General features: G+C 55.1%; 1 protein-coding gene across 2 annotated transcripts; it reads right to left on the reverse strand.

Moving 5' to 3' along the window:
• Positions 1-531: 531 nt before the first annotated feature.
• Positions 532-25,300, reverse strand: PCSK9 (proprotein convertase subtilisin/kexin type 9). 2 transcript variants are annotated; one of them, XM_030942133.1, is made up of 12 exons: positions 24,736-25,300; positions 20,781-20,972; positions 18,203-18,326; positions 12,394-12,524; positions 12,014-12,155; positions 8,624-8,820; positions 7,324-7,507; positions 6,624-6,797; positions 5,883-6,031; positions 4,908-5,085; positions 3,033-3,214; positions 532-852 (listed from the first exon to the last, which is right to left on the reverse strand). In XM_030942133.1, exons 1-12 carry the CDS (start codon positions 25,285-25,287, stop codon positions 637-639), a joined length of 2,421 nt encoding a protein of 806 aa, XP_030797993.1. In that variant the 5' UTR covers positions 25,288-25,300; the 3' UTR covers positions 532-636. The 2 variants fall into 2 exon arrangements, with proteins under 2 accessions (XP_030797993.1, XP_010370996.2); XM_010372694.2 differs by having other exon boundaries at positions 12,394-12,527.
• Between the last annotated feature and the right edge of the window lie 758 nt (positions 25,301-26,058).

A 26,058-nucleotide genomic window follows, 5' to 3' on the forward strand; every position in this document is an offset into this window, starting at 1 on the left:
CTTCCCCACAGTGAGCTGGAGATGAGGGCCATCAGCATCTTTCACACTCGCCCCCTGACAATGCTTGTCTCTGCCGCCCCTACCACCTCCTCCCCTACCCATGGGAAGAATCCTGCCTCCTTGATGGAGACGTGAGGACTGAATGCCTGGTACAGAACAAGAGCTCAATAAAAGCCATTCTGCCCACAGATGTTGGCATGTTGGGAGCAGCTGGCAGCACCAAGCACAGCTCAACCTGTTTCAATGGTGAAATGCCCCACGGTGAGGGAGGAAGCTTCCTGGCACCTCCACCAGGGGAGGGGGCATCCAGAGTGAGTGAGTTCCGGGCAAGGAGCCTGCCCCACTCAAGGGCCAGGCCAGCAGCTCCAGGAAGGTGGAAGCATCCCCATCCCCTTGGGCTAGGCCATGGAGGGCTGAGGGAGGGACAAGTTGGAACCATTTTTTTTTTTTTTTTTTTTTGAAACGGAGTCTCGCTCTGTCGCCCAGGCTGGAGTGCAGTGGCGCAATCTTGGCTCACTGCAAGCTCCGCCTCCCAGGTTCACACCATTCTCCTGCCTCAGCCTCCTGAGTTGGAACCATTTTAAAGCTCAGCCCCAGCCCCTGACCCTCCCCAGGCACCATCCTGGGATGGGGCTGTCACTGGAGCTCCTGGGAGGCCTGCACCAGGTGCCGGCTCCGGCAGCAGATGGCAACGGCTGCCACGGCTTCTTGGCTGGTGCTGCCTGTGGTGCTGACGTCCCGGCTCCTGACCACACACGTGTTGTCTACAGCGTAGGCCCCCAGGACGTGGGAGGTCCCAGGGAGGGCATTGCAGCCGGTCAGGGTCCAGCCGTCCTCACAGGCCACAATCACCTGCCAGGGCCGAGGAGAAGAAAGCACATGTCCAGCGTGGCCCGGGACCCCCACCTACACTTCATTTCTCCCTCCAACATCCCGCTGTGAGGCCAAAGAGCAGATAGCCCTCCCTGGCTCAGGGCCCATTTGAGACACAAACACACATCTCCCGCCCCACACTCCCGCCCCGGCGGTTCTGCACCATCGCTGACCAAACACGTGAGCTCCTGCTTCATGCCTGGTTTGAGGGGCGCGGGGACAGACAGATGCCTACCATGCCAATGCCAAACTCATCTTCCTTCTGAAACTGACAGCCCCACAGCCTGCCCCATTCCACTTAATGGCAACTCCATCTGTCCAGGGGCCCGAGCCTTGGTGCCGTCCTCCCCTTCTCCCACCCATGTCCACCCACCAGGCCTGCAGCTCCCTTCAGACTCCAGCCTGAGCCCCGCCCCAACGCCTGGACCCTCCACCGCCTCCCTCCAGTCTCCCTGGTTCTGCCCAAGGCCCTTGTCATCTCTTCTCAGCTCAGCAGCTAGGCCACAGTGAGAGGTTCAGATCCAGGCCAGATCACACTCCCCCTAGGCTGGACCCCTGTGTGGCCCCAGCTGACTCCTGACTGTGGCCCTCGGGTCTCACCTGACTTGGCCCTGTCCCCTCTGAGGCATCCCCCACCTCATAACTACTCCCACCTCTCTGGTTTCCTGGTACTCCCGGGCGCATCCCCACCCTGGGGCCTCTGCTCTGCCTGGAACACATTCCCTGCCTGATGGCCCATTTCCTCCACCTTCTCAGCGAGACCTCTCCTGACTTCTCCCCCACCCCATTCCCTTCCTTGCTATAGTTTTCTCCATCGCATCTTTTCAGTACTCTGTAATTTACTGGTTTGTTTTCTGTCCTCCCCCACTAAAATAGATGCTCCAGGAGGGCAAACAACATGTCTGTCGGGCCTGTATCCCTCCCCAGTGCCAGGAAGAGCACCTGGAACCTCGCAGCCCTCAGTGCACCCAGGGAAAGTGGATCCAAGAACAACACTGTCTTTTGCTATCGAGGAATGCACCATCCAGACCAGAATCAACACAGACTTGCATTTTAAAACCGAGTCTGAGTTCATTAAAGAGTGGACTCCTTAGGCTGCCTTTTAAGAAGCTCCCACTGGCTTTTAAAAAGGAGAGTTCCAGAGCAACTGTTGGTCATGTCCACACCCAGGTTTCTAGAAGGCCTGGCTCTCACATTCCAGGGCTTGGCACGTGCCTCGCTCATCTCAGCAGGGCCTTTTCTTGCCTTGCTGGTCATGCTAACAACCTTCAGCATGCAGCTCAGGCACCCGCTCTGGGTCATGGCTGAGTGAGCTCTGTGTCCTCACAGCCCAGTGCTGCTCCTGACCCTGAGAACCTCCCAGCAGGTTTGTTAGATAGATCAGAGAGGCCAGGTGCAGTGGCTCATGCCTGTAATCCCAACATTTGGGGAGGCTGAGGCCAGAGGATCGCTTGAGCCCAGGAATTTGAGACCAGCCTGAGCAACATAGCAAGACCCCATCTCAGAAAAAAATAGATCAATCAATAAATGCAAGCATATTGTATTTCTTTATGCCAAATTTATTTTTTTTTTTTTTTTTTTTTTTTTTTTTTTTTTTGAGACGGAGTCTTGCTCTGCCGCCCAGGCTGGAGTGCAGTGGCCGGATCTCAGCTCACTGCAAGCTCCGCCTCCCGGGTTCACGCCATTCTCCTGTCTCAGCCTCCCGAGTAGCTGGGACTACAGGCGCCCGCCTCATCGCCCGGCTAGTTTTTTGCATTTTTTAGTAGAGACGGGGTTTCACCGTATTAGCCAGGATGGTCTCGATCTCCTGACCTCATGATCCGCCCGTCTCGGCCTCCCAAAGTGCTGGGATTACAGGCTTGAGCCACCGCGCCCGGCCTTATGCCAAATTTATGCACATTCTACACCAAGTAGAGTGGGGTACTCAGGCAACAAACCTTACTGATCTGGACAAAAGCAAAAACAGACCCAGCCACACACAGATACATACACACGCTGTCCACACAATGGCGGAAGCTGCCCACAGCATCTACCCGGCAAACCGCCACCCTGATGCATGGCGGTATGGTGGTGGCACAAACTGACACAGAAAAGCTGCACAGGAGAGACCCACGCCACCCCATGGCACCCCACCCACCCGTCCTCACAGGCCTCCTCACCTGCTCCTGAGGGGCCGGGATTCCATGCTCCTTGACTTTGCATTCCAGACCTGGGGCATGGCAGCAGGAAGCATGGATGCTGGCCTCCCTGTGGCCCACACACTGGTTGGGCTGACCTCGTGGCCTCAGCACAGGCGGCTTGTGGGTGCCAAGGTCCTCCACCTCCCAGTGGGAGCTGCAGCCTGGGTCAGAGGAAGGCTAGCTCAGATAGTGAAATGCTGGAATGCTCCGTCTCCAGTGCCCATCCCCATCAGACCTTCTCTCTTTAAGGTGTGAGGCAAGAGCTAGAAAACCCAGAAACAACTCAAAGAAGATAAGAGATGCTGGCCTGAGCATCAGGACTCCTGTGTTCTCAACTCCACTCCTGACCAGCTGTGTGACCATGGGAGAGCCATTCAACCTGAGCCTTAGTTTCTCAGGGAAAACATCATCTCTCCACCCAGAGATGGAGACAGTGAGGCAGGGGCTCTATGGTCTGAGATGCTCAAACTCCCCCCAGCCCCTCCCCATGCAGCCAGCAGGCAGAAGTTCAAGGGTAAGCTGGGGTCTGTCTGGACCACCTGGGGATGCCCTCCATGGGCTTAGGAGTCAGACACACCCATTAGCTAAGAAACCGAAAATAGTGGTTACTCAGCTACACTGAGGCTCTGTTTACTCATTTGTAAGATGGAAAGAGAAACCGCACCTACTCACAGGGACACTGTGAAGATGACACATGTGAAGCCCCAGCATGGAGCCTGGCATGTGCTCTGAACATGGTGGGGTCGTGGTTACTAACATTCTTTATGTCCTAGATGCAAGGGCTCAGGGCAGTCACTCAGCATGTCCAGTCTGCAGTTCCCTTAGCTGCAAAATGGGGCTCTTTGAGGTGTGCCTCATAGAGTCAGATTCCATGACTTCCAACTGACATGTGCCTGTGAGTTCATCGGCTGAGCACTTCCAAAGGGGAGTGTGATTAGAGCATGGCGGACTTCTCTCCAAGCCAGGATCCCCGGACCGGATGGAGCCTCTCCCCTGCACAAGGGCACCAGCCACCTGACTACGCTCATCTTTCCTGAACATCCATCCTACATGCCAGCCTGCTGTGCCCAGAGTTAGGTCTCACCCTCACCCTCCTGTACCCAAACCCTCAGTGACTCCCCTGGACATGTTCAGACGAGAATCAACTCTGAGCCTCTTATTCCAGGCTGGAGCTCCACTGTCTTCCCAGACCTCTCACACTCCACCCAACCAGAACGGCTCAGCCTCAGGGCGCCAGCCCTTGATGCCCCAAGAGTCCCCATCTGTGACTTCCTGCTACCTGCCTGGACATGTTTTCAACACAGGGTAGCCTATCAATAGTTGCCTATACCAGAGACTGGATTTTAAAGCAGCGGGTGATGACAATAATAGTAGCGATAGCTAGAATCTATATTGTCCCAGCATTAAGCTAAGTGCTTAGCACCCATCATTTCCTCGTACAGAGACGTTAAGTAACTTGCCCAGGGTCACAGAGCTATCGAGTGGCAGAGTGAAATTCAAACCGAGGTCTGCCCTCCTTTCAGCCCCAGCCGGGGGCCTCTCTCTGGAGCTGCCTCTCCTGAACTGCACCACCTTAGGCAAAGCACCTGCCATGCTCCAGGCCAGTGCCCTATCTCCTCGCAACACAATGAGGCAGGTAATACCTTTTTCCCTCTTATGGAGGAGGAAGCTGAGACGAGAAGTAAGGTCACCTGCCCAGGGTCAAAGGGCATGGAAGTGGCAGAACCAGAGTATGGAATGGAAAGTCAGGTTCGAGTCTCATGGATCACACTCATGAGGACCAAGCCTCGTGGGCAGTGGGTGCATAAGGAGAAAGGGAACTCTCCTCACCCCAGGGCAGGCCCAGCCTCCTACCTGTGAGGACGTGGCCCTGCTGATGGCAGTGGACACGGGTCCCCATGCTGGCCCCAGCTGGTGGAGCTGTGTGGACGCTGCAGTTGACCTGGGGTAGCAGGCAGCACCTGGCAATGGCGTAGACACCCTCACCCCCAAAAGCGTTGTGGGCCCAGCAGACCCGCTTGCCCCCTTGGGCCTGAGAGTCAAAGGCAGAAATGGGAATCTGCTTTAGAATAGGCTTTGAAAACAGAGAAAGGGAATAGACAGGATCAACTCAAGCACCCTCGTCAGTGTCCCTACCAGGGGCCAGTCAGACCCTGCTCCTAGCCTTTTGGGGACAAGGAGCTCACTCCTGCCCAAAGTAGACTGTTCTGCCAATGGGCAGCTCTGAATACTCAAAAGTTCTTCCAAATACAGAGTGGTTTCAAAATGGAGATACAGGGAAATCCAAGAGGCCAAAGCAAGGACCCAGCTGGCTCCACCCCACCCACTCTGCCTCCCACACAAGCATTAAGACACCATCTCCCAGGCCAGAAATGCCTGCCCCTCCTCACTCTCCTGGCTGGGCTCTGCCCTTCCACCAAAATGCTGCAACCAGATGGCGTCTGTGCACTATCCTGTAGCATCAACATCAATTCCCCTTTTTTGCTGGTTTGAGATTTCTCAGCTCCCAGAACCATGGAGCACCTGAGTGAGAAGGGCCTAGAGATGGCTGAGTCCAGAGTAGCAGATCCCTGACCCTCAAGCTGACACCCAGATGGGCATTGAAAATCCATCCAGCACTGTCCTGCAGCCTCTAGGAAACCCTTCTCACTGTGGCTCTCTCCAGCGGCCCCCAGCCGCGTGAGACGAGGAGTGCCCCACTCCTGCTCTGGCCAGTCCTGTAAGCTTACAGAAGAGCTGGAGTGTCGAGGATGGAGGGGCTTGCTGCGGGTCCCTGAGGGCCCAGCACTGACACACACACACACACACATACAAAGGAGGGGTAGCCACCTCGATGCGCTCGCCCCGCCGCTTCCCACTCCTGGAGAAACTGGAGCAGCTCAGCAGCTCCTCATCCGGGGCACAGTGGACTACGGCTGTGGCCATCCGTGTAGGCCCCGAGTGTGCTGACCACACAGTCCTGCAAAACAGCTGCCAACCTGCAAAAAGCGCCTGGGATGAGGAGGGGGTGCTGGGAGTGAGGGGACCTCCACAAAAGTCTTTAGTTCATGGTAGGAGAGAGGAGGGCTTAAAGAACATACTCGGCCGGGCGCGGTGGCTCAAGCCTGTAATCCCAGCACTTTGGGAGGCCGAGACGGGTGGATCACGAGGTCAGGAGATCGAGACCATCCTGGCTAACATGGTGAAACCCCTACTAAATAATACAAAAAAACTAGCTGGGCAAGGTGGCGGGCGCCTGTAGTCCCAGCTACTCGGGAGGCTGAGGCAGGAGAATGAATGGCGTGAACCCGGGAGACGGAGCTTGCAGTGCGCTGAGATCCGGCCACTGCACTGCAGCCTGGGCGACAGAGCAAAACTCCGTCTCAAAAAAAAAAAGAACATACTCAACTGTCTCTATAAAAACATGTTATGGAAATATTGCAAAGCCCTTTCAGAGCCCCCTTCTCATTTAATCCTATTTAAGGTGGTGTCATCCTCCTTACACAGACAAGGGAGAGGGGAGAGACTGTCAAGGTCACACAGCCCTCCCAAGCCCCAGCCTGGCCTTGCCCATCCTGCCATCCTGCTTACCTGCCCTGTGGGTGCTGGGGGGCAGGGCGGCCACCAGGTTGGGGGTCAGAACCCGCTGGTCCTCAGGGAACCAGGCCTCATTGATGACATCTTTGGCAGAGAAGTGGATCAGTCTCTGCCTCAACTCAGCCAGAGTGAGCTCCGGCTCGGCAGACAGCATCATGGCTGCAATGCCTGGTACAGGGGTGAATGGTGAAAGATGGTGATGGCCTGACCCTCCTGCCCCAGCAGGGGACTCCTCCCAGTGCACACAGGCACACACATACACACAAAAACACGTGCACACACAGAGACACCAAGCTCTCTTCTCAAAGGTAAGCCACCTGCAGTCCCTCACACAGTGAGGTAAGACAGCCTTCCGTCACATCTCTAAGCCTTGGTAGTTGCTGTCTTATCGGCCAGGTGGACTCCTATTCATCCATCAAGCTCCAGATCAAATGTCCCTCATCCAAGAAGGCTTCTCTGACCCTTGGGCTGGGCAGGTGCCTCCTCTGGGCTCCCTCTAATACAGCCCTGACCTCGTGTTCCCACTGTGCACTTGCCTCCCTCATCAGACTGAGTGTCCATGAAGGCACCATCAGGCCTGTCTCATCTCTGGTCCCCCTGCACAGATCCTGGCACTGGAGGTCCCGGCACAGACCCTGACTGCCAAAGGGGCTGTTAGCATCACCTTAGCCAAGGCAGTGGGGTGGTGACTTACCAGCCACGTGGGCAGCAGCCTGCGATGTCCCACTCCGTGACACAAAGCAGGTGCTGCAGTCGCTGGAGGCACCAATGATGTCCTCCCCTGGCGCAAAGAGGTCCACACAGCGGCCAAAGTTTGTCCCCAAAGTCCCCAGGGTCACCGGCTGGTCCTGGGCATTGGTGGCCCCAACTGTGATGACCTGGAAAGGTGAGGAGGTAGGTGGCAGAGAAAGGAGCCCAAGAGAGAGGTTGCAGAAGCAAACTGAGCTGGGCTGAAGAACTGCTATACACCTGTTTGGGTCCCATTCAAATGTCCCCTCCTAAGGAAAATCTGACTCCCCAGGCAGAACTCTGGCAGCCCTGCCCCGCCCTGGTGCTCCCCTCTGTCCCTACCATAGCCAGGCAGCATTCCCAATGCCCCTGTGGAGTTTACATTCTAGTGAGGGAGACAGGAAACTACTCGGTGTATCAGGTGGCTCTAAGTGCCACGGGGGGAACTGAGAGAGCAAGGCAGAGATGTGTTGGGCTTTGTTTGCTTGATGCCTTTAAATTCGGCTGCTAGGTAGGGAAGCCTCAGAGGCCAGGGAGGATCCAGGTTACCGCTGTCAGGTACGCATCTGCTCCGCAATCCCCACCCACAACGCGCGCGCGCACACACGAGCGCGCGCACACACAAAGACTTGAAGTTCCAGACTTGAAGTGGAACAAGATTCTCTCCCCTAGATACCCGCAGTGTCCTGACACTGGAGGAGTGGTGCTCAGAGGAGGGACGGTGACTGCCCCCCCAGCTCCTCAGGGCCGAGGCTCCGTGTCTGTGTCCCCGCAGCCACACTGCGCGGCCCTGCGGCACACTCTGGATGTCCCTCGGGTGAGGTCTGAGCCCTCAACTGCTCCCATTCACATTAGCCTTGCTCAAGTGGTCAGTCATGCAGCCGCGGAGGGATCTGGATAGTGGGGAGGCCCTAAGAATACTGGGCGAGCCCTAAGAATATTGGGCAGAGGACGCAGGGCCTGGGGATGGAGATGGGGAGGGGGCGGCTACCAGGCGACCTTCAGGAGGGAGAGTGGCCAGGACCGGGTGTGGGGGCGTGGCTACGTGGGCGCCGCTACGTGGGGGCGTGGCGGGGTCACTGCTGTTCAGACTCTGGGATGATGGAGGCTCGAGCCCCTTCCTCCCCAGCCTCCCGCATGGCAGGGGTCTCTGACGACTCCTTCCAAAGCCAGAAGGGTTCAGCCTCCAGGAACGTGCTGCAAGAAGCGCACGGGGCCAGCCTGCCCTTCTCCCCCCGTCTTGGGGCAGCAGCCTCAGCACCTACCTCGGGAGCCGAGGCTGGGGAGTAGAGGCAGGCATCGTCCCGGAAGTTGCCGGCAGCGGTGACCAGCACGACCCCAGCCCTCGCCAGGCGCTGGCAGGCGGCGTTGAAGACCCGGCTGTACCCACCCGCCAGGGGCAGCAGCACAACCAGTGGCCCCACGGGCTGGACCAGCTGGCTTTTCCGAATAAACTCCAGGCCTGGAAGGAACAAACCTAGGTCACCCCCTGGGGAGAACTGTTCCCCTTTCCCAGCCCCTCTCTTACAGGCACAGAGTGATGGTTAATTTTGGGGATCAACTTGGTGACCTGATGTTTGGTCAAAAGCCAGTGGAAATGCTGCTGCGAAAATATTTTTTAGATGTGACTAACATTTAAATCAGGAGACTGTGTAAGGCAGGTTACTCGCCATAACGTGGGTGGGCATCGTCTAATCAGTTGAAGGCCTGCAGAGAACAGACTGAGGCCTACCAGGGAAGAAGGAATTCTACTCCAGGCCTGCCTTAGGACTTAATACTGCAACATCAAATTCTGCAGGAATTGCCTGGCCTGCCCTGTGGATTTCAGACTTGCCAGCCCCCACGGTCACATGAGCCAATTCCTTGAAACTCTTAATATATACATCCTACTGGCTCTGCTTCTCTGCAGAACCTTGACCAATAGAAACTGGAAGATATTAGCAATCAAACCTCAGCAATCAAACTAGCCAACCCCGGCCCTTCTGTGTGCCTGGCTCTAAGAGTCTGAATATATGAACTCAGGGGATCCTCACAATAACCTTATTATCCCTTTCCAGGAAACAGAGGCACTGAGAGGATGAGCCTCAGAGGAATGAGAAGGGTGCCCTGCCCCACCCAACTTCCCCCTGCCACTCTCTGAGGCCTGGCTCAGATGCCCCTCCACCATGGCCATAAGTGTTGAACCCACACAAACTTGAACAGAGTCTTGGCTGCCCACTCACCAGCTGTGTGACCCCACTCTCTATGAAACAGGGACAGCTGCTCCCAGGATTGTCTGAAGAATTAAAAGACTCCACACCCAGGACCCCTCATACCATAACTCCCCACCCTTGAGGTTGTGGTTCCCTCTGGCCTCAGTGGCACTACATCCCCCATTTTGGTGTAGACCATGATCTACCTCATGCTACTGTCACCAGTGACACCTTTTTTTTTTTTTTTTTTTTGAGACGGAGTCTCACTCTGTTGCCCAGGCTGGAGTGCAGTGGCGAGATCTCGACTCACTGCAAGCTCCGCCTCCCGGGTTCACGCCATTCTCCTGCCTCAGCCTCCTGAGTAGTTGAAACTACCGGCCCCTGCCACCACACCCGCCTAATTTTTTATGGTTTCAGTAGAGACGGGGTTTCACCAGGATGGTCTCGATCTCCTGACCTTGTGATCCGCCAGCCTCAGCCTCTCAAAGTGCTAAGATTACACGTGTGAGCCACCGCACCCAGCCACCAGTAACAATTCTAACCCTTTGCCAGCCTGTGAGCTCTGGCCCAGTGGCCTGGAGACTGGGAGCCTAACAGCTCTGGCCCTGATGTGCAAGGGGACCTGGAGCTGACAGTTTCTCCCCTGTCAAATGGGGTGTGGGAGCCTTCCAGATCCTGGTCTCTGAGATGTCTCCAGGAGCTGTGGCCAGGGATGGAGCTGGAATCTCACAGCCATGCTCCTCCTAGAAGACAGCTAGTGAGGCCCCTCACACCACGGAGGAAGGGAGCGGAGTGGCACTGAAGTGGATGTGAAGAACAACAGCCACATTTACAGCTGCTGGTTATGTATTTATTTATTTGTTTTTGAGATGGAGTCTCGCTATGTCACCCAGGTTGGATTGCAGTGGCACGATCTCGGCTCATTGCAACCTCCACCTCTTGGGTTCAAGTGATTCTCCTGCCTCAGCCTCCCAAGTAGCTGGGATTACAGGCACCCACCACCACGCCTGGCTAATTTTTGTATTTTTAGTAGAGATGGGGTTTCACCATGTTGGCCAGGCTGGTCTCGAACTCCTGACCTCAGGTGATCCGCCCACCTCGGCCTCCCAAAGTGCTGGGATTACAGGCATGAGCCACCACGCCCAGCCTGCAGCTGCTAGTTATTAAGCACCTGCTGTGTGCTTATCTCTGTGCTCAGACTCAACACACAATCACCTGCTTACAGAGGAGGAAATGGCAGCGGCAAGGAAGGCAAGAGTGACTGTTGAGCCCCTGACCCGTGCCAGGTCATGCAGCAAGGGCTTCCCATACACTGACTGGGATGCCAAAGAAGGGATTTCTCCAGGAGGTCCTCCAGAGGCCAGAGCACCAGGCCTGGGGAAGGCCTTTCTGGGAAAGAACAGCCTCCTCTCCACACACTGACCTTCAGGAACTGGCCTGACTGAGCCGAGGTCAGTCAATAAAGGGGTGGGACAGGCACAAGGGGTCACCTGATGGGGCCGAAGGTTATTGATTCTTGCCTTTAAAAGTGAACATCAAAACCTGTACTCTGTAGGAAAGTCTCAGGGCAGAACTGGTGGAACACAGGGAAGACTCCTGGGCCTCCTCAGCCTTTCAAACAGACTCATGGGCTGCTTCCGCTAGCTCCAGAGCCAGTGTTTGACCCTGGGGCCTGGGGCCTGGGGCCTGCAGTGGAAGTCAAGCTGCTGCCCAGAGCTGGCACCTTTCCCAGTGAGGTCATCAGCTTGAGCTGTGTGACCCTGGGCAGTCACCTCCCCTCTCTGGACTGGTTTCATCAACTGTTCAGCAGCTATGGCAAGGCCAGCCCCAGGGCATGTTGTACAGAGGCCTTGCTCAATGGCCACAGGAGGAAGTCAGTCAGGGAGAGCACCCTCCCTGTTCTCTGTCCACAGGCCCCTGGAGTCCTAGTTCTCAGCTGGACTTCACAGGGGGGCCGCCAGATGGACTAAATATTGTCATAGTCTAGAAAAAGTCCTCTGCCAGTTCCTCCACCACATCTGCCTGGCCAGTGTGACCTGCAGGGCCCAGTCATGCAAGTAAGTGAGTCCCCTGGTCTCAGAGGTATGCAAGCAGAAAATAGAAGAAGTTTGCTTAGATCACCTCCAGTCCCTCCACATTGAAGATAACATCACAAAAGACACAAAGATGTCACCAGATTTGAAAAGGGGAGCAGTGTGGAATTGTGGAAAGGTCACTGACCCAGGGTCAAGTCTGCACTCCTTGGGCTACCTGCGTAGCTCTCTTGGGGCTTGAGTTTCTTCATCTGCACTCGTGGTGACTGGGGACCCTGCCAGCCTTGGCACTCTGGTTCTCTGGCTCTGCGGCAGTGGCTGCCACAGCATTCTTGGTTAGGAGACTAGCTCTTCCTGGGCCCAGCCCAAGCCACTTCCCAGGCCAGGTCCAGATGGAGAGAGACCAACGCTGTCTGGGGCCATCACTCACCTATGAGGGTGCCGCTGACTGTGCCCTTCCCTTGGCAGTTGAGCACGCGCAGGCTACGCAGGCTGGCGCCCTTGGCCACGCCAGCATCCCGGCCGCTGACCACCCCTGCCAGGTGGGTGCCATGGCTGTCACACTTGCTGGCCTGCTCAGCCAACACAAGGACCACATAAGAAAGACCCCCCCCCCCCACCCCATAACAAATCAGCAGGTGGCTGGATGGATGAACACCCTTCCCACAACTGATGGCAGGGAGGGGACAGTGACAGCTGGGGGCTGTGGCCCAGCAGTACAGCTGCAACACTCTTGGACAGGAGTCCCCACCCACCTCCAGGATGGGGATATGGGCAGAGACAGCCCTCCTACCAGAGGGCCGTGCTTACCTGCCTGTGGAAGCGGGTCCCGTCCTCCTCGGGCACACTCTCGAAGTCGGTGACCATGACCCTGCCCTCGATTTCCCGGTGGTCACTCTGTATGCTGGTGTCTAGGAGATACACCTCCACCAGGCTGCCTCCTTCTTTCCAAGGTGACATTTGTGGGAGAGGAGGGAATGAGCATGAAGTCAACCTTATAGTTAACACACAGAAACTGTGAAGTACATCCCAGGCACTAGTGAAAGTACCTTAAATATATTCACTCATTGAACCTCCAAAAAAATCCTCACATGCTACATCCTATTCTATAGTTCATAGACAAGGAAAGGGAGGCCTAGAGGGGGCAGATAACTGTCCAAGGCCATCAGCTGGCAATGCTACTGCCAGGAAGGACCCAAGTCATCCTGCTCCTTCATATTAATATCAATATCCAACAATAATATGCATGTTCAAGAAATAATATCATAGTGTAAAATAAAGCCCCTATTATAGCTTTTCACAGCTCACCAAGTCTGCGAGAAAGACAACATGATTTAAAGACTCAAAGAATAACAGTGATGTCTGGCCACCTGCGCTGGTCGGCTCATTTTAGAGACAGGAAGCTGCAGCTCGGACAGGATGTGTGTCTGCGCCTCCTGACTCCAGGTCCAAGCATTCTGCACTCCACAACGTACCAGAAGGGCTCATAGGGGCTGCTTATGCCTCACACGAGTCACAGCCTCAGAGAAAACAGTCACCGAGAGCCTACCCTACACTTATCATCCCTAATTGGATCAGTTTGGATTCTCCAAGAAGCAGGTACTGGGGTAAAAGCTGCAAGAGACTCACTGGGGGAGTCGCCTGTGCAGGACAAAGATCGGGGTGTAGGAGAAAGTAGGGAGAGCTCACAGATGCAAGGCAGGTCCAGCCCACTGGACAGAGAGGAGAGGGAGGAAGAAGGGAAGCAAGGAAGGAAGCACCTCCGCTCCAGTGCGGGTCTCAGAAACTCTCAGCCAGGCCAAAAGAAGACTTCAGGCAGGTTGCTGCTAGAAGAGTCCTGCGCCAGCGGAAATGGCCTGGCCCTGGAACCCCTGCAGCCAGGAGAAGCAGGGCCTCAGGTAGAACCAGATGGTAGCCCTCTGGGCTGTCAATCAACCTGCTCATGCCCCAGGGTCTCCTGAGTCTTCTGAAGTGCCATCTGAACAGCACCTCTGTGTCCCCCGCAGTGATCCTCCAAATATGCTGCAGAGTAGAGATTCTCATCTCAGGACAGGTAAGCAAGTACAGGAGGCTCAGGGAGTGTCGTCGCTTCTTATGGCTCAGCAACGAAGGCTCCAGGGAGAACCCTGCCTCACGTCTTCCGGCTTCTGGTAGCTGCTGATGCTCCCTGGCTTGTGGTCACATTTCTCCAATCTCCGCCTCTGTCTCCAAATGGCCCCTCCTGTGTGTCTCTAAAGACACATCATGGGACTTACAGCCCACCGCATAATCCAGATGATGCCATCTTGAGATGCTTAATTACATCTACAAGGACCTTTTCTCCAAATAAGGTCAGGCTCACAGGCTCTGTCTGGGTGTGTATATCTGTGGGGGCCACTATTTAGCCCACTACATAGCAATTCAGTGGCTGCTCTGAGATCCCACACTAATTTCAGGCAAGGTCAGCTCCCAGTCCTACATCCTCCCACCCACCCACTATGGCAGTAGGGCTGGGCACAGTCCGAACTGTGAGTCCCCAGCCTGCACAGACACTATTCACCCTGCCCTATGGCCTCCAGTCTCAGCAGGAAGCTCCATTGATCATTGCCCATGGGCACTTTGGTTACTTCTGTAGCATGCTGGGCAGGTCCTCGGCAGGCTGCCTGTCCTCCCAGGCTGCGGGATGAGGCAGAGTCCTTGCTCTCTGAGTGTGTTAGGAGCTTTCACTCATCACGTGCCCGGTGCTACACTGGGAAGGGGTGGTTGAGAGCGCTGTGAGCTCCGACCTGAAGACATCTGGAGACCAAAGGGTGCTGGTCACCCTAGAGGAACCACTAGATATTGAACTGGGCTATGGAATGTCGGAGGGGCAGACACATGACAGGGCCAGCAAGGTGGGCAGAGGCCAGATGGTGCCAGGCCCATAAGCCATGCTCAGTCTGCTCCTAGCAGACGCCCCGAGCTGGCTACAGGGGATACAGGTGCTTAGGAAGCAGCCCAAGGTTCTCCCTCAGAGCTTCCAGGCTGACGGAAGACAGCCCAGGGGATACAGCCTCATCTAGAAGACAGCACAGAAGCTGCTTCCCTACCTGGACATAAGCCACATAACGCATATCAAGCAGAAGGCCTGTTGGGCAGGATTCCAGTCCATGCTCCTCGTCATGTGTGAGGAGGGAACTGAGGCTGCAGCTGAGTTAGCCCAGGTGACAATCCTTTCTGGTCCCATCTGTGCTTGGGACCACCATCTGCTCCAGAAGCTGTACTTGGGGTCCGCTGCAAGATGATGTGACCACTGTGAGGTCACATCCCTGGGCCTGGGGTGTGGCCCCAGCGCAGCCCCATACCTTCTAAATACAGGCAGTTCCTGCCCGCTGACACCAGCGCACTCTCCTGCTGGGACAGGGTCAGGAGGCTGCAAGCATGGCCAGCAGAGGGCAGGTGGGCCTGGCGAAGGGGCAGCTCTTGGTAAGACACTGCCAGGAGAGAGGCTGTAAGCCTGGAACACCCACCCAGGGCCCACAGCCCTACCACGACCTCCACAGCTGGAGGGAAAGCACAAGCCAAAGCCCCCACAGGAACATCCTTGGGCTTCCTTCCAGTGAGAGGCTGGAAAGGGGTTCAGCTCGGACAGGACACAGGGCCTCTGGGGCCCTTCCTAGGCCTCCCTCTATCCTCCAAACCCCAGGGTGAGGCAGAGGCTGCTAGTTCCCTGTGACAGCGTGGCAAGATAGCCTCAAGAAAAGCCACCACTCTCAGGGGCAAAGAGGCCTTGGAGTGGCCCCTTCCAGCCTCTGGGTTGGTACAGAAAGCTCTGTGGCCTCTGGCAGGTGGGAACCCAGTCCTGCTTGCATACCTCCAGAGCAGGGAGCTCATTAGCTCTCACCAGGCAGCCCTGCCATGCACCTGAAAAGCTCAGACTGTGGCCGAGTTCTTCCTTTCACGTCTGCCCTAGAGGTCACCCAGGCCCTGCTGGTCTCACCAGCCTCAGTCCCTTCTGCACAGGCTACACTCCCTCCTGCCTCACAGCTTCAGTCCATGTTCATTCCTCTGCTTGGACACTGTCCCCTTTGCCTGGTTAATAATGCCCCTGCGGGTCTTGGCTGGAACAGCGCTTCCTCCAGGAAGCCTTTCCTGATCCTTCTGCCGGATACACAGGCTCGCAGTTGCCTGCACTCCTTCAGAGCTCTCAGCCTATCCAGAACTCATTTGTGTCGAGTAGCATTTGTTTAAGGAATGGATTAATCTTCTGGATACACTGTTGGGGAAAGAGACCATGTCCATTTCATTCACCTTTGTATCTCCAGCACCTAATATGGTGCCTGGCACACAGTGGGTGCTCAAGACGTTATTGTTGAATGGTAAGAAAAGAAAAATGCAGGGGTAAAATCATAGCACCTCACTCAATACCTGAAAGAGAAATGCATGCTACAGCAATAACTCATTTAACCCTCCAAACAGCCCTGCAGAGTGAGAGTTACTATTCCCTCGCTTTTGCAGAGGAACCTGAGGATCAGAGAGGGTGAGTGACGTGTGCAGGGTCACACAGTTAAGAGTGCAGAGTCTGGGTTTGAGGGCGGCAGCCAGCTCCAGGGCCCATGCTTGTGGCCTCCCCATGAATGAAGAGGCTGCTGCTGGGCCCAGCCAGCCTGCCCCATGCCAGCCCAACAGCTCCAGGAGGACGTCGTCTAGCCAAGCCCTTGATGTGACTCCAGAAGGGGTTCCACACCCCTGCCTGCCATTCCTGCCACTTCCCACAGACACTCGGGGGAAGTGGGGAGGGGGACAATCCATGGGCATCCTATGGGGAGTAAAGGGCCCCACAGCTGCTTCTGGCCCAAGGGAGAGGAGGGAATGGTGGCTGCCAAAGGGTACACTCACATCTTAACCCGCACCACCTGTGGCTGTGACCTTATTTGGAAAAAGGATCCTTGCAGACGTGGTTAAGGTTCTCCACATGAGATCATCCTGGATGATCCAGTTGGCCCTAAATCCAACAACAAGTGTCCTTAGGAGACAATGAAGAGGAGAGAGACACAGAGAAGGCTGTGTGAAGACAGAGGCTGGGATGGGTGTGCCGCCGCTGTGGGGACACACAAGAGACAAGAGAAGCTTTTCCCTGGAGCTCCCAGGGGGAACGCGGTCCTGCCAACACGGATTCAGCCTTCTGGCCTCCAGTACTGCAGAGAATCAACTTGTTCCAACAAGGGGGTGGTATTTTGTCACAGCAGTGCTAGGAAACTAACCTAGGGGGCAAGATCTTCTCGGTCTTCTGCCTGGACTGGGGCCTCTGTGACCCTCTGCCAGTGTCCCTCTCAGTCTCTGATATTAACTTGCTCCGGGAGGTCCTTGAGGCACCGATGTAGAGTGCAGGGGGCTCCAGGGATCCACAGAAGAGGTCCCGCCTGGTTGGAAAGGAACAGACTCCTCCTACAGAGGAACTGTCCTCTCCCTGGTCACAGGCTGCCCAGGCCCGGTCAGCACACATGACCGACCAGGCCCCTCGCTTCTGCGGCTGCCACCCTTGCCAGAGGATGTCCCCCACACAAACCCTATCTCCACCCCCTGCCCACCAGCTCTGATCTGTTGCAATGGCAGCAACTCAGACATAGGCAAGGTCACACAATCTGGGCATATGCAAAGTCACACAGAAGCCCCCAACTTTTCACTTCCAAAAGCATCTGCACATCCTTCAACTCACTGGAGTCTCACATCAACCTGTGAGAAGGACAGGGACAGGGTTATGTGCCCATTTTACAGACAAGAAAGACAGGGCTAATAGAACAAAGTGGCTTCCCAAGGCCCCACGAGAACCGGGAAGGGGTGGAAGCCGAATTCACCCCAAGCTCTGCGTCCTGGCACCATGTTGCACGGGCCCACCACATTGCATCGTCTCTGCACTGAGCTGCAGACCTCACACCATGGGCACCTCCAACTTAACACAGTCCAACTAGAACCCTTCATCCTCTCCTCAGGCCAGGTGCATCTAGAGTCTTGCCCGACTGAACTGCCACCTGCAAGGAATTGCCACCTGCAAGGCCCTGCTAGAATGCAGACTGTTTTCCATGGCTGCTCCTCCTCCCTCCCTCCCATAGTCAGGCCACACCAGGCAGAGGGAGCAGTGGAAGGAAAGGCCTAGAGGGAAGACACAAAGTGGGCCATGCAGGGAGAGCCAGAAAGCTAAACAGAGCTGGAGGCAGGTGGAGCAGCAAAAAAGGAAGCTAGGCAGGGGCATCCAAGTCCGGGTTGTGTCTGTCCCGTTAAGGGGTCTAGTCCAGTCTGCAGGGCACTGGGAGTTATAGAGGCCTGGGGGGGCCCTAGGTAGAGTCACCATCAGATGAACCCTCCTTCCAAGGTAAGTGCAGCCTGCTGGGCCATTCCAAATGGAGAGAAGAGGAAAACAAGAGACAAGGAGGAAAAGAGGATCATTTAAGGCAAGACTTTTGCATTTGTGGAGCAACAGGAAGGCAGGCAGTGGGGGCTGCAGGGGCTGGGGATGGGACAGAAAAAAAGGGGTCAGTGGAGGTGCTGAGTCCCAAAGCCCCCGGAGAAGTGGAAACCACTGGCAGGGAGGCAAGGCCAGGGTAGAGCAAATGGATTCAGCTCAGGTGTGGAGGGGCAGCGCACAGATGGGGGGTCTTACTGGGGGGTTGGTATTCATCCGCCCGGTACCATGCAGGAGTAATTCGCTCCAGGTTCCATGGGATACTCTGGGCAAAGACAGAGGAGTCCTCCTCGATGTAGTCGACATGGGGCAACTTCAGGGCCTGCAGAAGTCAGAAAGGTCGGGGAACTCTGCTTAAGCCATCTGGACAGCAGCAAACACAGCCACAGCCTGGCCTCACCTCATCACACCTATCCCCACATCCCAGCCCAGCAGCCTCCCACCTTGTCCCGGCAGACTCCCTCCTGGTGCCCCGGAGGACAGACTAGGAACCTGAGTTTTCTCACTCATTGATCAGGCTGGGAGCCCAGCACTCCCATATCCCTGCAACAAGGCCTGGCACAAAGGATTCCATCTGGGAAGGATTCTGAACTTGACATCTTGTCTGGGAGCCAGGCTGTGCCAAGGCTCTGGGCAGGATGGACACGAAGTGAAGCTCAGGCCCTGGACACCATGCCTAAATCATGACATAACAGCACTGGCAATTCGGTTTGTCCCCCAGTCTATTCCCCAGCCTTCTCCAGCCTGCTCACTGCAAACTGCAGCACGAGCTCCCTTGCAAAGCCTCCAGTTAGGCTCAGCCAATGGGAGGCACCAGCAGGAGTTAGAGGGACAAGAGTGCATCTGCAGCTGGGCGCGGTGGCTCACGCCTGTAATCCCAGCACTTTGGGAGGCTGAGGTGGGGGATCACCTGAGGTCGAGAGTTCCAGACCAGCCTGGCCAACATGGTGAAACTCCATCTCTATTAAAAATACAAAAATTAGTTGGGCATGGTGGCACACACCTGTAGTCCCAGCTACTCAGGAGGCTGAGGCAGAAGAATTGCTTGAACCCGGGAGGCAGAGGTTGCAGTGAGCTGACATGGCGCCACTGCACTCCAGCCTGGGCAACAGAATCTCAAAAACAAAAACAAAAAACTGTGCATCTGCCCCACTCCCACCCTACCTCCTGACTCCCTGTGCATGGCAGCAGTGAACCCTCAGGTGACTCCCCACAGGCAGCCTCTCCTCCATGCCACCAGCTCCAGTTGGGCAGAGGGAAAACTATTCCCTCTCCTTACCCTTCAGACCTAAGTGGTAACAGCTTCCTGCCACAACTAGTCCCTGGATGCCTTGGTATCCCCAGAGGTTTCTTAACCTGCCCCCACTTTGGCGAGTTTCCATACCTAGCATCTGCTGAATGCTTCACAACCTCATTTAGTCCTTAAATGAATGTTCCCATTATTATAACTGGTTTACAGATAGGGGAATGAGGCTCAGAGAGGTGAAGGCATTTGCCCAGGGTTAGACAACTAATAAGGGGCTGGGTAGGACTCAAACCCAGGCTGGTATGGTGCCCAGTTTGAAGCCCAGGTCTCGATGGCAAATGCCTGCAGCTTTCTGCTTGGCTTCTGCTTGTCCTACTCTCCTCTGAGCAGCTGCCCTGGCCTGTGGGGCTTGTGCCTGTCATCTGGTGCTACACGGGTACCTTCTTCGTCTTTCCCCAATGCTGAGCACATTGTCCCAGAGTCAACTGTACTGGCGGTCACTGATCAGTCTCTCCTTCTGAACTGTAAGCTCGAGGGAAAGGCCTGGGCTGTGTCATCTTCGCCTCTGCAGCACACAGTAGGCGCTTGGTAAACGTGTGTTGAGCAGACTGATGGAAGGCATTGACTTGTCAGTCTCCTCTACTTAGACTACGGGTTCCTAAGGCAGGGACCCTGTCAATCCCTGTCATGGTCCCACAGGCCTTGGTATGAGGTAGCTGTTCAGCCACGGGATGCTGAGCTGATTAACCCGTGGAGCAGCAGTACAGTGCAGCTAGGAGACCCAGGTCCAGACTCTGACCCTGCCTATTACATGCTGTGTGACCTTGGGCAAGACCCTGGGCCTCACTGTCTGCAGGAGGCTGAGAAGCACCCCCTGCCATGTGGAGAATCAGTGTGAAAATGACACACGCTCTCATCAAGTGAGAGGCCAGGAAAAGAGGTGGGCTAGAAGGTGGGGCAGAAGCAAAAACAAGAAAGTTTTTTTTAAGATTTGAAGCATTAGGGCCAGGGTGAGGAGAATACCCAGTCCCCTTTCTGCCCCTCCACCAAAGATGTGACATCTAGGAGGGAGGAGGGCCACCCTGTCCTAAAGTAGGCACTTTACTCTGATAGCAGCAGCCTCAAAGAAATTGCCGACCCTTGAGTCATGCTTTTTTATAAAATGACTCAGGCTCCATTGAACATCCCAGGGCCTTGTCCCTAAAGGTTTCCATAGGCAGCAGATGCATTGGCACAAGAATGGCTGGCAGGCAGACCACTGGGTTTGATCCAGGTTCTACCCCTAGCTGTCTATGTGGTCCCCTCTGAACTTTCAAATGAAGATGGACATACCACTGGGGCATGGCCAGGCTTAAAGGGAATTCCATACAGAAAGCCAGTGGTTACTGTGCTTGGTACCTAATAAGTGCTCAATACATACTTGCTGTCCCCTTCTGATTTTCAGCAGTAGGCCTACTAAGCACAGTCCCCAGTGTATATGCAGTGGCCCAGCCCTATCAGGAAGTGGCATTCCCAAAAAGGGTGGCTCACCAGCTCCAGCAGGTCGCCACTCATCTTCACCAGGAAGCCAGGAAGAAGGTGATGGAAGACATGCAGGATCTTGGTGAGGTATCCCCGGCGGGCAGCTTGGGCCTGCAGGCGGCGGGCAGTGCGCTCTGACTGTGAGCGGTGGGTCTCCTCCTTCAGCACCACCACATAGGTGCCGGGCAGCCTCCATGGATCCTGGCCCCGTGCACGGAGGAACATGATGACATGGAAGAAACCCAGCAAACCCTATGTGTACTTTATCTCACCCCTACTTACAAATTAGAATTACAACAAAAGAGACACAACAGAGTGTAGTAAATGATAAAGAAGTTACCAAATGCGGACCCAAAAGCAAATTAAAAAACTCGTATAGGCCAACTATTATTATTCACATAGTTATATAATACTTTCAAATGTGCCAGTCAGGCAAAAATGGGAACCATGGGCCGCACTCGACAACAGGTTTTCCTCTGTACCTGCACCCAGCTCTCTATGGGCCTGGTTACCCGTGGCGGGCCTGCCCAAAGGCCACCTCCTCCCCCATGCCCCAATCAGAATAAACTGAGGGAAAAACTCATGGGCTTTGGAGCCAGGAAACCGTGGACCTGAATTCCAGCTCTAATATTTACTGGTTGTGTGGCCATGAGCAAGTCAGTCAACCTCTCTTGGCCTCAGATATCTCCGCTGTATTGTGGAGATCGTAGTACCTATGACATAGGCCTGCTGGGAAGGTCAAGAGTGACGGTTGTATAAATCTCCCATCCAGATGCTCTACAAACGCAGGCAGAAGGGATGACTAAGTGAGCAAAGGCAACACTTCTTAAAGAGAGAGAAGAATCAGGGCCACTTTCTTAGTCCTTTTGTGTTGCTATATAAAGGAATACCTGAAGGTGGGTAATTTATGAGGAAAAGGGATTTATTCAGCTCATGGCTCTGCAAGCTCTCCAAGAAGCATGGCACCAGCATCTGCTTCTGGTGAGGGCCTTAGGCTGCTTTCCCTGATGGCAGAAGGTGAAGGGGAGCCTACATTTGCAGAGATCTATCACATGGCAAGAGAAGAAGCAAGAGAGAAGAGAGGGTGGTACCAAGCTCTTTTTAATAATCAGCCTTCAAGGGAAATCATAGAGGGAGAACCTACTCATTATCACAAGGATGGCACCAAGCCTTTCATGGAGGTTCCTCCCCCATGACCCAAACACCTCCCATTAGGCCCCACTTCCAACACCGGTGACCACATTTCCACATGAGATTTGGAGGGGACAAACTATAGCAGCCATGATCTGCAGGTGATTTGTTTGGTTTTAGCTCTCGTCTGCTCCAGCTGCTCTCAGGCAGACATACCTGCTCAAGAACCTTCACTGGCTCCCCACAGCCTCATGGATCAAGTCTAAACTCCATGCTCCTCTTTGGCCCCTACCTCAACCTACCTTTGCAGCCTCACCACCCACATCTCTGTATATACGCATCTTGGACTCCAGTCAGAGTAGAACAGAGTTCACCCCCTTACCCAAAGCCTTAGGGCCAAATCGGTTTTGAACCTTAGAATTTGTTTGGATTTTAGAAAGACAGTAGTGGGCAATCAGAGAGTCTGCTTGGAGGAATCTGGAGCTGCATATGTAATCTATGCAGCAAAATACATGAATACGCATATTCACACAACTAGATTAAAAATAATCTCATGTCAGTTCACGTCAGATGCTACCATCAAACCACAAAAAAAACTTTTGGTTTTCAGAACATTTTACATTTCAGAAGGTGGATAAAGAACTGTGGAGGCTGGGCGCAGTGGCTCACCACTGTAATTCCAGCACTTTGGGAGGCCAAGGCGGGCGAATCACCTCCTCAGATCCACTGAGGAGGTCAGGAGTTCAAGACCAACCTGGCCAGCATGGTGAAACCCCGTCTCTACTAAAAATACAAAAATTAGCTGGGTGTGGTGGCGGGTGCCTGTAATCCCAGCTTCTTGGCAGGCTGAGGCAGGAGAATCACTTGAACCTGGGAGGGGGAGTTTGCAGTGACTGCACCATTGCACCCCAGCCTGGGCAACAAGAGCAAAACTCCATCTCAAAAAAAGAAAAAGAACTGTGGACACGTGCTCCTTATCCTCCACCTCTTGTTTTTCCAGCTCTGTACCTTTGTTCATGGTACCTCCTAATCCTAGAATAAAGTTCTCCTGACATCGTCATCGCTGTACTCCTACTAATGCTTCAAAGATTCATCTAAAAATGCCTTCTGCTAAATAAAAATCGAATGAGTTGGGAGAGAACTCTGAGCAGTGGAATGTGAGTTCTAGAAACCCAGTTCTAATGCACCTGGGGTGACCTCCTCTCTCTGAGCCTCAGTTTATCATGATTAAAACAAAAGGATTGGTCTGAAAATCCTTTTCTGCTTGCCAAAAAAGTTTTCATTCTAAATTCGATTCCCACAAAATATCCGTTGAATGAATGAATAAATGAATTTGAGGAGGCTCCTGTTCCAAACTTCCACCAGAGAAGAAACATCCTCAAGGGCTTGGTTCAGGTGGTCATACAGCCTCTGCTTACTCACCTCTCAGGATGGGGTACTCACTATTTCCAGAACAGTTGTTTTGGAGCAGTGGTAACTTGAAATGCCCTTTCTTATCCTGGCCACAACCCCACAACATCCTTCTAGAAAGTCAAAGGTTCAGGGAACAAGGAAGAGGGCTATACTGAGCTGAGTAAGGACCTGCCATCCTGCCACCCAGAACACTCAGACGGGGCAGGCAGCTGTGAGTGGCAGAATTTTCCCCTCTGCCCCGGGAGCTGTGGTTTGGAGCAAAGACAATGTCACCAACAGGTCACCCTGCAGACAGGGGCAAAACTGCAAGTGATCCCTCCCTGGGCTTGCATGAGTGAGGTCACTCATGGTCAACAGAACTTTCCCTTCATCTCCCCATCTGCTGCCACTGAGCCCTTAGGGAGGATTGTCACTTCCTTTTTAAAGACTAGGCAATGGAGGCTCAAGGATAAGTGGCTTGTCAAGCACCACAGCTAGTGAGAGGAAGCCATCATTCAACCCCAGATCTGACTCCAAGCTGGGGGACACAGAACCTCAGCCAAGTCCTGGGCTGGTAATACTTAGAAAAAACTAGTGGTCGCGCCCCGGGAAGAAGCTTCCCAGAGCCTGAGGGCCAGATGCTGGCAGAGTCGTTGAGCAAACTCGCCTCACAGGTGGGCTGCGGCGCCGGGCTCAGCTCCGGGGTCCCAGTACCAGGCGCGCCACCTCCGGCTCCAGAGCACCAAGGGCCCTTCCCTGCCTGAGTCCTAAAGGACACCAGTGGGCCTCGAGAATAACTCCGCCCCTTCTCCCCTGCCCCTTCAGCTGGTTCTTTTCTTCAGTTGAAACAGATGGAATACTACAGCATGAGTTCTGTGTCGTAAAGAAATTGCCTCGCGCTCCCAGCATCTGCCGTCCTTCCCACCCCGCTCCTGTCTCGGGTAGGGCCTTCTCTCCAGGCCCTCCATCCTCCGCTGCCCATATTTCCCAAACCAAATCGGAACCCACTATAAGGGCAAGCCCGCTTCCTCTGCGTCTGGTGCGTTCCCAGTGCGTTCCAGGCATTCACTTCTTCACCCACCTGTGCCGCGGCGAGGCGGAAAGTCTGAAATCTGGGCAGGAGACCCTGGCGGTGCTCTGCCCGCCCTCCCTCAGCCTCCCAGTCTCCCAACCCCGCGAGCCTTCCCACTGAATAGCGCAGCCGCACGCCCCGGCAAGTCCCCGAAAGGCCGGCCGTCTCCGCTCTCCACCGCGCTCCCCACGACCCGTCCTCCCACGCCGCCTTGCCTGCAGTCCCCAAGATCGTGCCAAGCGAAGAGCCCTCGGAGACCTGCACCCCACTTCCTCTCTTAAATGGGGGGAAAATTGAGGCCCGAGAGGAAACAGCACCGCACCGTCCCGGCTGCGGGTTCCCCCAGGCCTGCCACCCCTACGCCCGCACCTTGGCGCAGCGGTGGAAGGTGGCTGTGGCTCCGTGCTCGGGTGCGTCGGCCAGGCCGTCCTCCTCCGAACGCAAGGCTAGCACCAGCTCCTCGTAGTCGCCGTCCTCGTCCTCCTGCGCACGGGCGCCCGCGAGACCCAGAAGCAGGAGCAGCAGCAGTGGCAGCGGCAGAGGCCACCAGGACCGCCTGGAGCTGACGGTACCCATCAGGGCCAGGGGAGAGGTTGCCGTCCTGGTGAGAAGACCTAGAGGCCGCGCACGGTCCACGAGGGCGGCGCCTTGAGCCTTGCGGTGGGGAGGACTGTGAAGGAGCTGGAGTTCAGGCTCAGGGCGCGCGGAATCCTGGCTGGGAGCTGGGAGCCGCCGCTGCAACTGCACGTTCCAGCCCGCCTGAGACAGTCTCACTGCCTGGCTCACTCCTCTAGGCTCGAACCCTGAACTGAGCGGCGGCGCCCTCCTGCAACCATGAGCGCCTCGACGCCGCTGCGGAAACCTTCTAGGGTGTGGGTGCTTGACACCTGGGGCCCGCAGATCACGCCACCAGAGCCCCATCGGACGATCCTATCTGATTAAACATTAACGGAACCCCCGGACTGGAGGATCAGGTTTCGGCCTCGCCCTCCCCAAACAGCGTCAGATTACGCGCAGAGGGAAGAAAAAACTCCCAAATTCTAACTGGTCTGGAAGGTGGGTCGGCGCTCTAGAGGCACCTCCTCTCCCGCCTCTCACCCTGCGTGGGATGCCAGACTCCGAGTTCGGCCAGGCCCACCTTTTCAGTGTTTCCTGGGTCCACCTTGTCACCTACTGACCAGTGAGACTTCTGAATCAATCCTACTATGGACTCCTCCCTGCCCACCGAATTCTTTCCACCGGCCTTAACCTGGCAACCTTGTAAACTTAGCTTGGACCCCCTCCGGCCTCTGCTCTTTATGCACCCTGCACAATGACCTTACCGACTAGCTGTTCCTTGAAGATACTGCTTGCTTTTGATGTCCAGCCTACATGCATTTCAAGGGATTTATACTGCAAAGATTCAGGTTTTAAGTTTGCAAAGATGTCATATAGGTACATTCAGAATTCTATGGTAGGCACGAGCTCAGCGTTCCAGAAGATTCAATTTGCAAAGATTCCTTTTACACACCATGTTCAAGAACTCAACTGGACAAGCATCCAGTAAACACCTATTGTGTGCTAGGCAGGAGGATGAAAAGGGGAAAGAGAGCTCCTGGCCTCAGATTGTACATGTGGCATGCCATGAGGCTTGCTCTTTCTGGAAGGGCTGTCAATACTGGGAAGAAACAAAGGCGGCTTTATGATCCTTCA

The sequence above is a fragment of the Rhinopithecus roxellana genome, chromosome 12 (assembly GCF_007565055.1).
Source record: "Rhinopithecus roxellana isolate Shanxi Qingling chromosome 12, ASM756505v1, whole genome shotgun sequence".
NCBI classification, from domain to species: domain Eukaryota; kingdom Metazoa; phylum Chordata; class Mammalia; order Primates; family Cercopithecidae; genus Rhinopithecus; species Rhinopithecus roxellana.

Excerpts from the sequence above, each read along its gene's own strand:
- PCSK9 (XM_010372694.2), bottom strand. The coding sequence starts at position 25,287 with ATGGGGCTCTGGTGGCGTGATCTGCGGGCCCCAGGTGTCAAGCACCCA. Across the intron at positions 8,821-12,013 it reads AGTCAGCGGCACCCTCATAG|GCCTGGAGTTTATTCGGAAA; the intron begins GTGAGTGATGGC and ends TGTTCCTTCCAG. Across the intron at positions 853-3,032 it reads TCCCGGCCCCTCAGGAGCAG|GTGATTGTGGCCTGTGAGGA; the intron begins GTGAGGAGGCCT and ends CGGCCCTGGCAG.